Genomic DNA, 18362 nt, shown 5'->3' on the forward strand with positions numbered 1-18362 from the left:
AAAATGCAAGCTAATGCACTTTGGGATGAAAAGATTACATGCTTTGTATCATATTGATGGTACTAGTTTACAGGAAATTGATGAGGCTAGGGATTTAGGGCTGATGGTGGATAGAGATTTGAAATTCAGAGGATATATTGCAAGAGGTGGCAAAATAGCTCAGATGATTATTTGGATGCTGAGGAGCACACTGACAAGTAAAGAAATGGAGGTTATTATCCCTCTTTATAAGGCTATGATTCGGCCACATGTTGAGTACTGTGCACAGATTTGGTTGCCAGCATTTCTTGGGGATTGAGAGCATTCAGAGAAGTGACAGGTCTGTAGAATGCTCCATATGAAGATAGATTGCAGGTGTGTGGGTTGCAGAGTTTAGCTGACAACTGGAGGAGGGGGACATGAGAGAAATTTATAAGTTGCTAAAGGGATAGTATAAGATTGACACAGAAGTATTTTTCAATACATGGGGAGAAATACAGGGGATCACACTTAGAAGCTGTCTAAGTCTGTGGGTAGTAAGACTGTGCAGATTAAGTTCTTTCTTGGAGTGTGGTGAATGAGTGGAATGGATTGCCAGAGATGCTGGTGAGCACCCCAACAGATGAATAAATTTATGTGGAATAAGAGATAAATTAGCAACAGCAATAAACTGGTGGTATACAAGAGTGTTCGAACCAGTTTAAAATTATGGATCTGAGAGTAGGTTTAGAAATAAAGTACTTCATAAAAGATTGGAAGAGTGAACAGATGACATCAATGGCAGAATAATGTCAAAAATGAAGATGTTAGGAAGGAACTTGACACTGTTTGCATTCAGTGGCTGGGTCACTTCAAATGGGAGAGACAGACGACAATAAAAATAGGCAGAAACAGTTAAAAATATCAACTGCATTTTAAATGGAGAACCTATAGAACAAGTAAAATATTACAGCTATTTAGCAAAACAGGTGATTGATGTCAAGATGGCAGGAAAGTGGAGACTGAAATACATAAGATGATGTGAAAACACTTCAGAAGCTTCAAGAAGCCATTATAAGGGTATGGAACCATGAATTGACAGTTGCATCCATTGGGAATTTGATTTTGTCAATGGCCAGCCGATGCCAAGATGTAATACAGGCAAGAGCAGGGTCCACAATGTACTAAACAGCAAAAACTGTCCACTCCATTTTGAAATATCGGCAATATTTGAAATATTTGCCAAGTTTGTTGTTAATTCCTAATTATGTCACATTTTCTAATAAAAAGAGCCAAATATTAATCAATAATAAAAATGTTATATTACTCTCTTCATAATTTGTGACAATTGTTGTGTTATTATCCCTTTTCAAATAGGCATTCAGATTTAATTACCAAAAAACATGGTCCAGAATGTGTGTTTAAAGGATTAAACAAAATATAATTTCTTGCGATCTCTAATTTAAGTTCTTCTAGGCAGTTGATGGCAGATCTACCAGTAAAGCAATAATAAAATAATTGGTAAGAACAACAAAGAACCTTGTAAACATCTGAAACAAAGATGTAACGGAGTGAATACTTAGGAGAATATATAAGTGCAGCCAGTTTAAGATGAGATTTGAAAGAAATGCAGAGATTATATTTCTTCAGAGTTCTGGCTATTTTTCCTGAGGTGCTCCTGAGATACAGAGAATAGTAATAGCATTACTGTAGTCTGCATGTTGAGAAGGACAGCAGGAAGGATTGGCATATAAAGGAGAGTTTATCTGCAAGGTAGAACAGAAGTTGGAGGCTCGGTTTGCAGTGGTTTTGATAACACCATATCGTTGGGCAGGTGGGGGGGGGGGGGGATAAATGGAGAATAAACTTCCTTTATCTTCCTTAAACTTCATGCTACATATAGAATATGGCATCTGCAATATGCATCCTATGTGTTAAGGCTTAAATGCTGGAAGGACATCATGTTGGAGAGGACTAAAAACTATTTCTTCTGTCACTGAGATAGCTTTCCAGTTTTCCAAATTTCCAATATTTCTTCTGGGGCACTGTAGGACTATTAAAACACTGCATGGAAAACCCCTTTTATTTTTTCACATTTCAAGACAAATATTGGGAACAATAAGGAGGACTTGTCATGGGTTTCCCCTTTCTCCAGCTTTAGCCAGCCTGTTTATGGAAAATTTCAAAACTATTGCATTAAAAACCTATCAGAAGAAACCAAAAATTTGGTTATGTTACATTGATGATATTTTCATTTGGTGTCTCAGTGATAGAAGAAATATAGGAAGCATTAAAATTAGTTTTTAGTCCTTTCTTAGTGCTGTAAATATTCCATTAAACCTCCAACATGATGTTCTCCCAGCATATAAGTCTTAACACATAGGAGGCATATTGCAGATGATGCAATATTCTATATGTAGGATGAAGTTTAAGGAAGATAATGGAAGTTTATTCTCCCTTCATCCCCCACCTGCTCAACAATATGGTGTTATCAAAACCTTTGCAAACAGAGCCTCAAACTTCTGTTCTACCTTGCAGCTAAACTCTCCATTATTTGCCAGCCTTTCCAACTGTCCTTTTCAACATACAGACTACAGTAATGCTATTACTATTCTCTATTTGGTCAGGAATAGTGAATGAGCTTTCAAAGATTATCTGAACTACTTGCATCCCAATCTAAAATTCACTCTTGAACTAGAACAGTACAAAAAATTACCGTTCCTTGATATCCTTGTAGAAGTAAACAAAGAGGAAAAAAGGTTATCCTTTTCCATATATAGAAAACCTACCATCACAGGAAGATTTTTAAATGCCACTTCATGCCACCATCCATTGCAAAAGATAGGCATTATTAAAACTTTACGAAACAGGACATATCAAGCAAGTCAATTAAAAGGAATGAAGAGTTGCACTACCTCAGACTTTTTTCTGATCGTCCTGGATTCAAAATCATAAAGTATTAGGTTTTGAATCCAAGACGATCAGAAAAATTCTTAATACAACATCTGCAACTCCCTTACTTAAATAAGATTTCAAGAATGCAATCACGTTGTCTTACATCAAGAATGTCACAGACAAAATGGCTATGTTGCTCTTCGAGTACAATGTAAAAGTGACTTTTTTACCTTTACAAAAAAATCAAGATTCCTACATCCTCCATATCTCCCCATCAAAAAACCAGCCATCTACAAGATTCATTGAACTTGTGGCATTTGTTAAGTAGGCAAGACAGGAAGGTCCACATGTCTGAATACGTAAAAGATGTCGAAAAAAAAAAGAGAACATAAATCAGGCCTGGAATTCCACACAACCACTACTAGCCATCAGGTACTTTGGCAGCAAACATAAATGTCATATATTGATTATAACTGTTTTACAAGAAATTTTAAAGAAGTCTTGCAAATGTTTAGGATCCCTACACAATGCAATAAAAATCAAGGCTTAATTTTACATCAAGTATGGTCTGCTTTCATTAAAAATTTAACTGACCTAGAATAACACGCATGATACCACAAAACGCGATAGCAACAACTAGAAATGTTTCAACACGCATAATGAATTTGCCATTTTTATTCTGGTTTATCAATTATATGTTACAGTTGGGAAGTTATCAAAAACATCTAATAAGTGCAATTAATTGTTAATAGGCTTTTATTGTTCAAAACTTTTAATTATCAGTACCTCAGATGATGTAAGTCATGTAACTTACAAAACTTGCTGGGTTTTAATTGCTTATTTTTTATTAAACTCTTTAATTACATAATAATGTGGTCTTAACACGGAAAACTCCCAACAAAATTCTATATTTTTTTTTACTTCATAAGAAAGAGTGCACGTGTCTGACATGGATTATTGTCAACACTATGTTCCAACATAGATATGTGCATAAATTCACATGGAGAAAAGATGCAAGAAATAAGAAAGTCTCACTGACAATGTCATAGTTGTTGGAATGTTTTCCCACTGCTTCATGACACAAGAGTAAACAGAGGATTTGAAATAGGAAGTGATCACTATTTAGTTTTGAGAAGAATAAAATTGAATTTCACATTGAAAAGAAAAGTGTGCAAGAAGTTTTAAAATGAATCAAGGTTGAGCAGCTTTCAAATGAAAGAATTTCAAAAAAAACCTTTGTGATTCAGTGGCAAATCCTGAAGAAAACATTGAATGGAAACAAGAAAGACAATGGGAAACCACCTTGCTCATAATCATCTCCCTAGTATGGTAGCAAACAGCTACCCCCACCAGCCATACGGCTGAGGGAATAGGATAGGACCCAACTTCAGTAAAACTGTCATTCTGAACACATTATCAAAAATGACTGAACAGAATTCTCATATTTAGGAATATGCTTTTGTTATGTATCATTTTATCTTGGTTATGACAGAAGAAATATACATCATCATCACCATTACGAATTTCCTAATATTTATACTTCTAGTTTAGTGTTTTGATCATATAAAAATCAACTGGTGTCTGTTGTCTATTTCCATATGTAATTTGGCATCTTCACTAAAAACTGTACCTAAATAGCTGAAATATTTTACTTGTTCTATAGTTCTCCATCGAGAATGCAGTTGAAGTTTTCTGTGTTCCTGCCTATATTTATAGTCTTTCTGTTGCTGATTTTCATGCCAAACACGTTAGAGCAGTTACTTAGCTTTGGAATCCTGAAGACATGTATGGGATTTATTTAGGAGCATACAAGTATACATCACCTGCATAATATTTTAAAAGAATGAGAAAGCTAATTTAAATAAGATTAATTTTCTATTAGACAAGATATTTGTAATACCTTATCTTTATATGTAGGAGGTAATGGAAAAACATCAGAAATAGCTGGAAGAATAATAAGAAAACCCAATACATCTCCCTGTCCATAGCCTCCATCACTGTAATGAAACCCTCTACTCTGATGAAACTTTGTACCTTTCCTTGACCTCCAGGAATAACTAAAATGATCATATCCTAAAGGTGCTTGAAGATTACCTGAAAATTCAATTTTTTTTTAAATTTATTTATTGGGAAAGAAAAACAATAAAAGCAATAATAATAATTAACCAAATTTCTGTTACTAAAGTTAGATAAGTAGTTTCTAAACTCTAAGAAAAATCCAGTAACAGTTTTCATAAAATAAGGCAAAAACAAATCTTCTCATATATTATTTTCCACAAATAAAAACTTTAGTGTCTATAAAATAATATGGAAACACTTTCCTGCAGTTCAGAACATTAGGCAACTAAAATATTTATCTGTCATCAGAAACAGTTAAGTATATTTAGATCCATACTGATTCAGTGCTTCAACTCATCAATAAAGCTTTGGATCATGTCCTGTTTTCCTCAAACCAGCTAATTAGAAACCGGTATTATAGGGAGGGGAAAAAAGAAAGAGGGGGGGAGAGAGAGAGAGAGCAACCATTTCAAAAGTAACAGAATTTAAGTACACTAGAAGAACTACAAATTTTGAGTGCTATAACAGCTTGCAATTCAAAACATAAGGATCTCCGAGCACTATAATATCTTCCCCTTCCCTAGATCTTCATGGCTGGGAGAATGTAAATATGTACCAACTCCATCATAAAAAAATTAGCCTTGGTATTTATTATAGAAAGATATAGATATAGACAGGCTTAAGATAAATCTGGACAACTACAGATGTCAAAGAATGGTTAACAGGATATGTTGATCTTTGTCGCTTTTCTTCAGCTACTTTTTTCTTCACTTCTTCGCATTATAAGACACCTGTTGATTTTGAAAAAAACTCGAGTAGCCTTTTGCAACATACAACAATAAATACTACTCATAAGGCATCAACAACCACACAATTTTTGAAATGTATAAATATCTTACCATGGCAGGTACTGAACCGATGCTGACATCCTGTGTATCATGGACACTGTACTTAACAAATAATGACTGACATTGTTTTAGAGAAGTAATATCAAAACTTTTCAAAATATAATTAACTCTCGCTATAGCAAGAACCACTATAGTGAATTTGTCTGCCTAAAAATTATCTGAAAGCTTGAAATAGCAAATTTTATTTTGTGCAATTCCATTGCACAAAGGTGGTGCAAAGATCGATGTATCCAGCTATCGACCATTTACTATCTCAGAAGTGGTGGCGGCGGTGGTGAAAATTTTGGAAAAACTGGTTACAGCTCGCATTCAGAAATGGGTTGACAGTGAATCTCTACTTTGCAATGAACAACATGTGTTTATTAAGGGAAGGTCATGTTTTAACAACTTGCTCACATTCTATAACAATGTTACCATTGAACCAGACAAGGGAAATGGATACACCATGATACTTCTGGATTTTGCTAAGGCTTTTGATAGAATACAGCATGGTAGACTGTTGCATAAATTAGAGAAAATGGGTTTGAGTTATAGAATATTAGCATGGATAAGAGGATGGCTAACTGACAGATATTAAAAAGTGATGGGGGGGGGGGGGTGAGTCTACAAGATTTAAGGTAACAAGTGGTGTACCACAAGGATCACTGCTTGGTCCACTGTTATTCAATCTGTACATTAATGATATTGGGAAGGATTTGATAAGCGACATACAGCTATTTGCTGATGATGCAAAGATAGGTAGGCTAATCAGGAATGCTACTGATATGCAGTACTTGCAGAATGATTTGAATAGGCTGGAATTGTGGGCATGGGAAAATGGGTGTCAGTTCAATGTCAGTAAATGTAAAGTCATTCACTTCAACATGATTAGATATTCAATGTCATATTATATTGGTGGGATTAGGCTAGAAGAAACTGATGAGGCTAGGGATCTTGGAGTGTTAATAGATAGGAAGTTGAAGTTCAGGGGCCATGTGGCAAAGATTGCAAATACAACTCAAAAGATAATTGCAATACTGAAACGAACATTCACATGTAAAGATAAGGATGTTTTGCCTCTTTACAAGGTCTTGATAAGACCTCACATGGACTACTGTGCACAGGTCTAGTTTCCTGCTTTCCGTTGTGATCCTGATATATTGGAGAGAGTACAAAGGATAGTGTTAAAAATGATATCAGGATTGTGGAATACTGATTATGAAGACAGATTGAGAATTTGTAGATTGCAGACTATTATGGAGGGTGGGTAAAGGACGAGTGGGCATCCTTAGAAGCTGAGAATGAAGGCTGTCAAGAAAGATGTGAGGGCTAGATTTTTCTCTCAGAAATTGGGATGGATTGCCATTGGATGTTGTGAGTGCCAGCTGTGTGAATGAATTCAAGAATAAGTATGATAGCTAGTGTGTTTAGTACGTGGCCTCCCACGATGAATCTCTGACTCCCTAGAGGTCTCTCTTAATAATAATAATAATAACAATAATGTTATGTTAAAGGTTATTCACTATAATAAACTGGCCCTTTACAGATTCACTACAGCAAAAGACAACACTACCTTAATATGTATGAAACTGTTGGAAGTTTTTTCCCACTTAGTTAGACTATAATAAATTTAGTTTAATCCTTCATCCAAGTGTAAGCCAACAAAGTTTGTTCCTTCAGGACTGAGACAACTCGTGGTAAAGGTGGACCAAGCTCTCATCACTCCTTGTCTGTCGAAGTGTAAGCAAGTTGTTACGTCGTTGTTTCTCTCTACTTTCTTAACTTATATACTTCTTTAACCTCTATTATCTTTACTTATGTATAGCCTAACTAGATTCTACCTAGGGATATCTGCTTTTCAGATACTGGCAAATTTATATTTATACTGTGCCAGCCAGTATCCTATAACAGGAATTTATTCACGTTCAGGGAAATATTCCTAGATTCATTGGCATTCACTCTAACACACACTTAAATAGATATCGGTACTTTTCTTTCTGAAGGTCTATTGAAAATTTCTTTCCGAAGGTCTATTAACTACCACGTGTTGTTGTTCTGGTCATCCTTCGATTGGCTATTTCAGCTTATGGCTATGTCGTCCTTTCTACTGTTGCCGGACTCTAACTATTTTCTTCTGCGACTGAGGGCTATCTCGCTCCTTTCCAATGGGACATCCAGCGACTGGCATGATTCTGCATAAGCTGATGATTCACGTATGGCTCCACGTGGTATTTTCTTCAGCATAATCAGGAAAACGGCCCACTGTCCAACATCATAGAACCCTGGTTTGTCCTCTCTCCAACAACCGGTCAAGAATCCTCGAGATGAAATCTGGAATAAAACGAAAAAGCCCTGCAATATGGCATGCAATGCCTTATATTCTGTGTTCTAGTGCCCTCTTTTTGCTGTATCCTCTTTTTCGCAAGACCCTTAATTTTAATGCCCTTAAGATGATCCTTACTCTCCCTATTACTGTTAGGTGCTGTCTTCGAGGAAAATAGCTTACTTTATTTTCTGCATACGCTGTAGCCTCCAGCGTTACGACCAATACGTAACGTGCATTTCAGATGCAACCTTTGCACTGTTACTCATTACCTGTCTGGCGACTTACATTATTTGAGATAGCTTAATAGGACACAAATTTAAGCTAATATTTCTTTTACAAAGAATCATTAATCTGACATAATTCTCTAATTTAGTTTTCCGTTTTTGATTACAAATATTTCTAATACAATTCACATATTAATGCACATTCTCATATACAACAAACAAGGTCTTTATTACTTTCTGCTGGTGTGCAGGTATTATCTCAAATTAGTTAAAATTTTCATGTTAGATTCTGAATGAACAACTTCTTAGAAAATCCTCCATTCAGGATCTAACAAAGTGTATGGGAATCCAAGTGTATGGGAGATACTAAGACAAGGAGTGATGAGAGCTTGGTCCACCTTTACCACGAATTGCCTCAGTCCTGAAGATACTTCAGGTGCAAACTTTGTTTGCTTACACTTGGATAAAGGATTAAACTAAATTTATTATAGTCTAACCAAGTGGGAAAAAACTTCCAACATCTTTCTCTAAATCCAGAGTAATTTATTAATAAGGTGAGACACCTTTTGGCAACTCATATAGGTAAATATGACCTCTCCATTGCTTCACCTTGGTGTCACCACCTTTGGGTCTGGCTCCTACTGATGAGACCTCAAAAAAGGTCGAAACCTGTCTGGGTAGTGGCCCTTCCCTTAATGCATAGCATTATAAATGTCTACAAGGAGATGCTTTGCATTATGGGAGTACTAAGACGAGGAGCAATGAGAGCTTGGTCCACCTTTACCATGAGTTGCCTCAGTCCTGAAGGTGCAAACTTTGTTTGCTTACACTTGGATAAAGGATTAAACTAAAGTTATTATATGTATGAAACGGTGTATTGGAGAAACTGAACGAATACTTTTTTTTTTAATTTTACATAATTATGTAAAATTTTATAAATTTTAATTTTGTAAAACACTATCATTTTAAAAACAATATATGTCAAGTCTTGCTGATTTATTTACATCAAGTTTACTTAATTCCTCATACCTCCTGCTTATTCGCCATGAGTTTTTCAACCACCGTACCCTCTACACTCCGAGACGAAATATGCAGATAAACTGATAATTGAATACTTCAATTATATACATGCTGCATTGGTTACCGATTTGCCTGTGTCATCAATTATCTTTATTCATCCATAGTCATTTTGTCTTCTACTTGCCACATATCGAAAGAACTCACTAGGGTTTTTTTTTTTTTTTTTTTTTTTTTAAACTTGATTGGCTAATTTCTTCTCATACTGTACTTTTGCTGCACAGTAAATGACTTGATTGGTAAATGCCTTCACCAATCAAGTCATCTTCCTAGTTACTCTTTGTACTCTTCATGCAACTGATTATTACTGACATTCATCATGTGTTGCCTCCACAGTACTTCCTTCTTCCAGATTTCACGCCTAATCTCTTCATTCATCCAATTTTACTTATACCTTGTTAAGATTTTCACCTTTAGAATACACACTCAGAATTGCTGCTGTTAAATAGCTCTTGATGAGTGCCCATGCAGCATCTGTCTCCTTACCACTCAACTACCCTTTCGACCTTACAGCTCCGAGTTGTCTCCTAAGCTTTTCATAATCGTCAGACTTGTAGTTCCTCATATATCCCTTCTTACAGAAGTTCTCATATTACTGGTTACAATCCAGGTGATCACTCCATGATCACTCTCACCAACCAAGGGAAAATTAGACACTCCATTTACAATCACATTCTCTAATGCAGTGGTTCTTAACCTTTTCAAAGTCACGGAACACTTTTGATTATAAGAAAAATTTGGGGAACACCAAAAGCATTAGGGTCATAAAACTAATAAAAATATGCATGGACTTGCTTTTATAAAAATGGAACATATTTTATTACAATATTCGAGAGCTTGTCAGCTTTTGCAGATTTCAGCAATATCAGGTCTAATACGTGATATAGCTACTCTCATCTCTTTGTCTATATTAGTAAGTCTTTCATGCTTTTTAGTTTTTATATTGGTTATTATTGAGAAACCGAGCTCACACAAATATGATGTTGAAAACTATAACAAAATGACACTCAGAACTGTGTCATGTGATATCTTTCTCTGGCGGAACACATGTTCTGGGGAACACCGGTTAAGAATATAACCAGATGTAACTTTTGTGTGCCCTCCATGACTGACTGTCTAATACTGTTGTCCCTTAAGAACTCGACAAATTTATTCTTCTTATTCCCTGATGCTATCTCTTCATTCCAAACTATTTCGGTAATGGAAATCACCCATAATAATCACCCTTTACTTGCTCACTACGTCAAGCGCTTATACATTCTTTGTCTCTACCCTCCACCATTTACATCAACTATATCCTCAAGAAGAAGGTGTTCCTCAAAGCTATGTTTTAAATGTGACACTCTTTGCTATCATAGTTAATTCAATCACTGAACAGCTGCCTCCCACATTAAGCAATGCTCTTTATGATGATGATGACCTCAAAGTTTACTGTAACCCTTGTAATATGAGGATAATTAAAATATAACATCAACAATCAATTAATTGTCTCTCTTCATGGCCACTTAGTAACAAATTAAGGTTTTCGACAGAAAAACTGTCTGCATACACTTATGCTGAAAATGTATCCTTCAATCAGATCTTGTTTTAGTAATGGGACAAAATATTATTCCAGTAGCACTAGGGGCCAAGTTCTTAGGACTGATCTTTGACAGAAAGCTTACATTCTTTACACACATTTGCTAACTTAGGGACAAATGAAAAAAAAAAAAAAAAGCACTGAATCTCTTTTGTAATTTATCCTCTACAAAATAGGGGACTGATTGATGTTCCTTGCTCTGTCTTTATTGTACACTTGTATGGTCAAAGCTTGATTATGGGTCCCAAGTTTATAATTCTGCAAGGGAGACCATGCTCTGATGGTTGGACCCTATCCATCATCAGAGTATAAGAATAGCTACTGCTGTTTTTCACACAGCACCCATTCAAAGTTTTTATGCTGAAACAAATGAGCCTGCTCTATTGCTTAGAACAGTGTTTCTCAAACTTCAGATATCCACGTACCCCTTCTTAAATTTTCATTATTACCAAGTACCACAATTAATTAATTAAAAATGAATAACTTACTTACAATATTAATTAAAAATTAAATATCTATTTTATTTGAATTTATATGTTCATGTAAACAAAAAATATGATTTATTTTTAATAGAACAAAATTTGGAATAGGTTCCTCTTCATTTCCTGTCCATGAAAATCCACATTTCAAATAATTCATATCATACTTACCAAGAGTTTTCATCCTCTTCCTAGTTGGTTCTCTACAGATGTCAGACGACACACTCTTAACAATTTCATTTGATCCAGATGAAATATCAATGATTTCTCGTTGCTTACAGCTACTTGTATTTGCTATATTGCTCTCTTTTGGGGGTTTTATAAATCCAATCTTTAACCAATGATCCATACGTAAGAATTTGAAAGCTAAAAAAAATACCATATATTTACCCGAATATAACTAACTATTTTCCCGAAATTAAAGCTAAAAAATCGTGTTGTGAGATATGTGCGGGGATTTTCGGAAACTAAAGTTTTCAGAAAAAAACTGAAAATGGTGCGACTTACCAAGAAGCTCCTACTCGCTATCGCTACTTTTGGCATCGAGAACAGTTTCTTTGTATGCATCGTCAAAGTCATCTACCCAAATAGCATCATCTTCTTTCACATTATTTCAAGCAAAAATTACCAGTAATTTACAAGACTTGAGATACGTAAAGCAGCGAAGAACTGCATATGATTGGTGCAGTATTAACAAAAGATCGCGTGACCCAAAGACAAATTAGCGTTTCAACAGTTGAGTTGAAATGCTAATTTTCTTCAACTTTTCTCCAAGCAAAACCATATGTTCCACCGGCAACATATGGTTTTGCTTGGTCTATGTGATTCATTAGTTAGCGCCATTTTTAATCCCGGTTGTCTCTAATTGCACTGTTTGTTGAAATTTAATTATGCATAGCCGAAAATTGCCACGTACTACCCCTTAACGACCTTTCGCATATCCCCAGGGGTATGCGTACTGGCTTAGAGGAGCATAGTTGTCTCTTAACTATGCCCTAAAAATAAAGTCTCTTCCTATGTGGTATAGCAGCATTGTTTAAGTATTTTTTAAACACTTCCCATGCATCCAATAACTCATACTATGGTAGAGAACCAAGCATACCCCTCAGGTGATCATGTTTTCCTGCTTTGTAGTTCAGCATGTAACCCTTTCTGAATGGAACATTCATAAACTTAGCTACTTCCCAAACGAGTAACACATGATCACCGTCACCAACTGGAGGCAGAATAGTTAAATTACATCTTTAACTGAAACTCCCTCTGACATTATAATCAGATCTATTAGTCTTTAACCTCGAATTCTTTTTGTTATGTGCTGCTTGAAGAAGTTGTCTCACAACATCTCAATAAATTCAGTTTCATTCTTCTGATGCGATTTCATAGCTACCCAATCAATGTTTGGATAATTAAAGCCCCCCCCCATTATGATTATTCTTTTCGCACCCATTATAATAAAATTTACGATGGGTGTGAAATTTTGCACAATTTTAAAACATATCTGTTTTAAAAGTGAAAAAAACATGAGTATTCAAATTAAAGAGATGGGAGACTCATAGTGAAAAACTTGATCTTTAATAGTAAAATTTCTGTCCAAGTGTTAAAGGCATCTTTCTTCAATAAAGAAATAGAACAACAAAATAACAAATATTATAATATACAAATTATTATTATTATCATCATCATCATTAAGCCTAATGACTCACTGTGGGAGGTCCTGCTGTCACACACCCAGTTCATCATACTGTGCATTAAATGCATTAACTCTCTCTGCACTCATCTCTCTCTCTCTCAATGCAAAAATCACACTCCTCATCTCTTCCTGCTCATACCTTCTTTACACAGCTTCCATGAACGGCCTCATGCCACATACCCCCCCCCCCCATGATGTATAAAACCTCTGTGAGATTAATCTGGTAAGAATCCTTTACCAGCTTATATGTCTCAATCATATCCACCCCTTTCCCTCCCTCCTCCTAACCATCAGGCTCAAATTATTCACATACATATATTATGCTGCTCTATTTTTGTACCAAAGATGCCTATGACACTTAAGTTAAAAATTTTACCACGGACAAAGTTTTTCCAATGCGAGTTCTTTGTCTTTCAAGCACAGGAGTGAAAAACCAACATGTGACCAATGCAATTTGTAATAAGTCACATAATGTATGGTATGTAGCAATTGGGGAGGATGGAGGAGATGTTTGAAATACCGACTGAAAGCAGAGAGTGAAGTGCATAGATATACATTTTAAAAATTTTATAGAATTTACAACCATGTTAAAAAAACTTTTTTTTATTATCCCGACGTTTCGATCTTCACATCAAGATCATCATCTGGAGCATACATAAATATACAGGACAAGCTGAGTTACATCATTAACTGTAAGCTAGAGAAACAATAATTTGATCACGTTATTCTACTAGCGTGACCTCTGGTGGAAAAAAAAATAAAAATAAAAATAATAAAATAAAATAAAAAATAAATAAATTTTTACATCAAGCTAAATTCTATTTTTACAATGACAAGAATAAACATTCTTTTAGATGGTTTTCTTTCAGAAACAATTGGTGTCCTATTTTTAGTATTACAATTCTTATTTTTGATTTACAATACTGGATTTTCTACAGTCCTGTTTATAGTTGTTCTTGGTGAGGAAGGTCGAATATATACCTTCCATATGTTTGGGATTTTTAAACCATCATTGTTGTTCAGATTGGGGTGGTTGCTGATAATCTCACAGGCTTCCTTGAATTTCCGTTCATACCATGTTCTAGTGTGATGTAGACAGCTGGTGGTTTTCCAGTCAATTCTGTGTAAGGTATTCAGGGCATGATCAGAAAGGCCAGCTTCACCATAATTATTATATTTAATGTGTCGTTTATGTTCTTTTTGTCTAATAGGAATAGTACATAAATATACAGGACAAGCTGAGTTACATCATTAACTGTAAGCTAGAGAAACAATGATTTGATCATTGTTTCTCTAGTTAATGTTGTAATGATGTAAAGTTAATGATGTAACTCAGCTTGTCCTGTATATTTATGTACACTCCAGATGATGATCTTGATGTGAAGATCGAAACGTCGGGATAATAAAAAAAGTTTTTTTAACACGGTTGTAAATTCCATAAAATTTTTAAAATGAATGCTGATCACTGTGTAACCCTAAAAGAAAGGATTACGATAATTCATGGAGATTGACCCACAAGCGATGTAATCGATACAGTAAGCTGAAGATCCAAGTTTCAAATTTGATCAATCGACTGGCATTTTTAAAACGGTGTAGGGACAGCAATATCACTCCTAATTGCATCAGGCTAAAGAAAAAATTAATTTCAACAAAGGCACAAAGAATATACCACTGCATGGAGAAAGCACTACTGAGAGAGTAGATCCAAGCTACCAGAAAGAACCTAGCTGCTACACAAAACCAGCTACTAAAAGAAAAAAACGGAGCTGTCTAACTACTTAAACGCAGATATCTGGATAATCCTAGAAAGGATTACGGACAACACAGCAAACCACATCCAACAAACGGAAGAAAGAAAAAACCCAATTTCCAAATTTCAGAGACTAAAAGAATGACAAAACCAGCCACCATATTCAAAGTTTGCCACAGTGAATGAACAACAACAACCAACCAGAAGCAAGAAACAGGAGCCACCAATCACCCACAGGTATCAATAACATAATTAACCTATCTAACCACGCTCTAAACAAAGACGAAATCTCCATACTTAACAAAGGTTTAAATTTTGCTATAGCACCAAAAACGATAGACAAACTTGAAGTTATTTGTAATATGGAAAGAGGCCTAAGATTCATACCTAATAACATAGCAGACAAAATACGTATAGAAACTGCGAACATTTTAAACCATAACAAAACAATAACAAGCAATATAACTAAACACGAATTAACAGCGATAAAATCACTTAAAACAAATCCGAACATAGTAATAACCAGAGCCGATAAAGGAAATGCCACTGTCAATTTAAACCGTACCACTTATATAGAAAAAATGAATCTGCTGGTCTCTGACAATAACACATACAAATTAGTTAACTACAACCCAACTAACAGAACAAAAAACAAAACAGAGAAACTACTTAAATCAATTACCACATGGCCCGAAGATACAGTAAAAAAACTGTTCCCTCAATACGCATACTCCCCTAGAATTTACGGGCTACCAAAAATTCACAAAGAAAACACCCCACTAAGACCTATTGTTGAAGGAATTGATAGCCCGACGTATCACTTAGCCAAAAAATTAGCGGCAATACTCAAGGAGTTGGTAGGTCATTCCCCTTCCTATATCAAAAACACACAACACTTCATAAACATCAAAGACATTACATTAGAAAAAGATGATTTATTAGTCAGTTTTGACATCTCTGCCCTCTTTACGAATGTCCCAAACAATGACATAATCCTTCTACTACAGAACAAATTCACTCCAGATATCACGGCACTTTTTGCGCATGTATTACGCATGTATTGCTAACTTTTACATCAAACATTTTGAGCAACTTGCCCTAGATTCCTCCCCTCTAAAATTGGCTTAGTATAAATCTAATAAGTCTGGCTTAGATACGTTGACGATGTTTTCGTGATCTGGTCCCATGGCCGCCAGACATTAGACACATTCCTTAGCCACCTAAACAAACAACACAAACGCATATAGTTCACAAATGAAATTGAAAAACACAACACACTTCCGTTTCTAGATACACTTGTCACACATCTTCCCTCGGGCAATCTTTCCTTCACTGTTTACCAAAAACGACACATACGGGACAATATATACACATAAACTCATACCACAAAACAAAAACCCAACACAAAAACTAGGTGTCATCAACACGCTAAAAACAGAGCTCACACGATTTGTTCCAGTGAACAGGCACTGAAAGACAAATTTAAAATTATCAGTAATATAAGGTGATATAATAATTGGGTGTCGCACTGATTAGATCGTTGGCTTGTCGAGAGCTCCTGAAAAGATTAGTAGTATTTTGTGTTAACATTAGAAATTTTACTAGAATTTTAAGAAGTATTGTTTGCTTTTTCTTTCTTGGTGTGTCTGTGCAATTTTTGCGTGTTTTCTGTTATTTTAATTATTAATTTTAAGATGAGATAGCGTACATATGGCACCGATAAAGAAAAAAATGACGGCCAGGTCGCCATGTTTGTTTAAGAGTTTTAATGTAAACGATTTTATGCAATGTACTGTCTGTGAGATGTATGCCTTGCGAAGAGCGGTGGGAGTCTGGTTAGAAAGTGATAGTGGAGTTAATATGTGCAGAAAGTATAAAGGGAATGAGGATTTCGAGCGTGTTTCGTGTGGCGAGAGTGATATCGTTAACAATAGTCAGAATGTAGAAAATGGCGGTGTGCTAGAGAATTGCGTGGCAGTGCCAGATAGGTGTGAGAGCATCGTTGAAAGTGTAAATGAGGGTATAAATACAGAACGAATGGATGATTTGATTGATAATGAAAGTGGTGAGATATATGCGAGTAGTGAAATTGCCAGTTTGAACGGTGCAATACACAGAGCTAAAAGTCAACTGGAGTGTATGGAAAAATGTGTGCTGAATGTACCGACAAATAACCGGCAAGTCTGTGACGGCAAATAACAGAATGTTTGTAAACGTCAATAAAATGAAGGAGCAAGTGCTGTATGGGGATTCGCTATTAAGAGGCATAATAGTTGAGAGTTTAATGAAGTTGTACCAGCTGGGTGCGAACATAAAGGATGTCAGCGAAACAATTCGACTGCAAAAACAGAGGGTGAAAGAGATGATAATCGTGGCAGGAACAAATGATTTGAAAGAGGACAAAATGGAAATGATAGAGGATGTGAGGGAATTATTTGAGGTAGCAAAAGAGAAGAGTGAAAGAGTTAGGATGGTGAGTATCTTACCGCGGTATGACAGCGAAGTGTTTAGAAGGAGGGCCATAATTGCCAATGACTTTATGCGTGGGTTATGCATGGAGAGTGGTGTGGAATTTGTGGATGTGTGGAATGAGTTCGATGGGCAAAAGGACTTATATAAGATGGATGGGTTACATTTGAATGGAGTTGGTGTACGGAGACTTGAAAAAGTGTTGATGAATGATGTGGAAGTGGATGTACAGACTCAGGGAAACTAGATTTATTAAGAGGGGGGGGTGAGTAGATATGCAGACTTTAGGGAGGCAGTTGGGTATATGAATGAGTATATTATGCCCGAGCGAGTACGAAGGACAACAAATCAGAATGGGATAGTTAGTACAAGGCATCAAAGTAGGGATAGGACAAATGGGTTTCTGCAATTCATGTACACTAATGCCAGGAGTATTATTCTAGTGGTAAGACTTATACGTTGGTTAGACATAACTGGTAATTAATTTACGGAATTAACAACGCATATAAAGTAAATTAATTAAAGATAACTTTAATGAATCACTTCTATATTTCGACAATGTCACATTGTCATCTTCAGGAACATAAAGATATGGTATGTGCACTACAGGAACTAACAAAGCAAATGAGGCAGAAATTAAGACACTAATTTTGTTCCTAAAGTCCTAATGGTGCCCTCTTGCGGGCTAATTTGGTAGTCTTGGCCGTTGGGCTGAAGTTCTCATAATGAAAGTCTCCCAAATTTGGGGCAGTTTCATGCACCCAAATTTGTTGAGGTTAGGAACGTTTTTTAGAGCTGCTGAAGATTCTTTGAATAATCTTTCGTATTTAAACTTGCTGCGATGGATTATTTTTGTCTTCTTCCAACGAATTTTATGGTGGGTATCTAAGGCATGGTCTGCCAGCCCAGAGCGGCTGTACTGGTGAAACCGGATGTAGTCTTGGTGTTCTGAAATCCTGATATTTGTTGT

General features: G+C 35.7%; 1 protein-coding gene across 4 annotated transcripts in view; it reads right to left on the reverse strand.

Moving 5' to 3' along the window:
• Positions 1-18362, reverse strand: part of ash2 (Set1/Ash2 histone methyltransferase complex subunit ash2) — a 315384-nt gene that overhangs the window by 49004 nt on the left and 248018 nt on the right. For all 4 annotated transcript variants that reach the window (XM_090396985.1, XM_090396987.1, XM_090396984.1 and 1 more), the window contains one exon: positions 4754-4947. In XM_090396985.1, the coding sequence (XP_090253111.1) occupies positions 4754-4947 (194 nt within the window). The remainder of the gene's footprint in view (positions 1-4753; positions 4948-18362) is intronic.

The sequence above is a fragment of the Typopeltis vanoorti genome, chromosome 8, assembly GCF_054136105.1.
Source record: "Typopeltis vanoorti isolate ZY-2024b chromosome 8, IOZ_Tvanoo_1.0, whole genome shotgun sequence".
In the NCBI taxonomy this organism is placed as follows: Eukaryota; Metazoa; Arthropoda; class Arachnida; order Uropygi; family Thelyphonidae; genus Typopeltis; species Typopeltis vanoorti.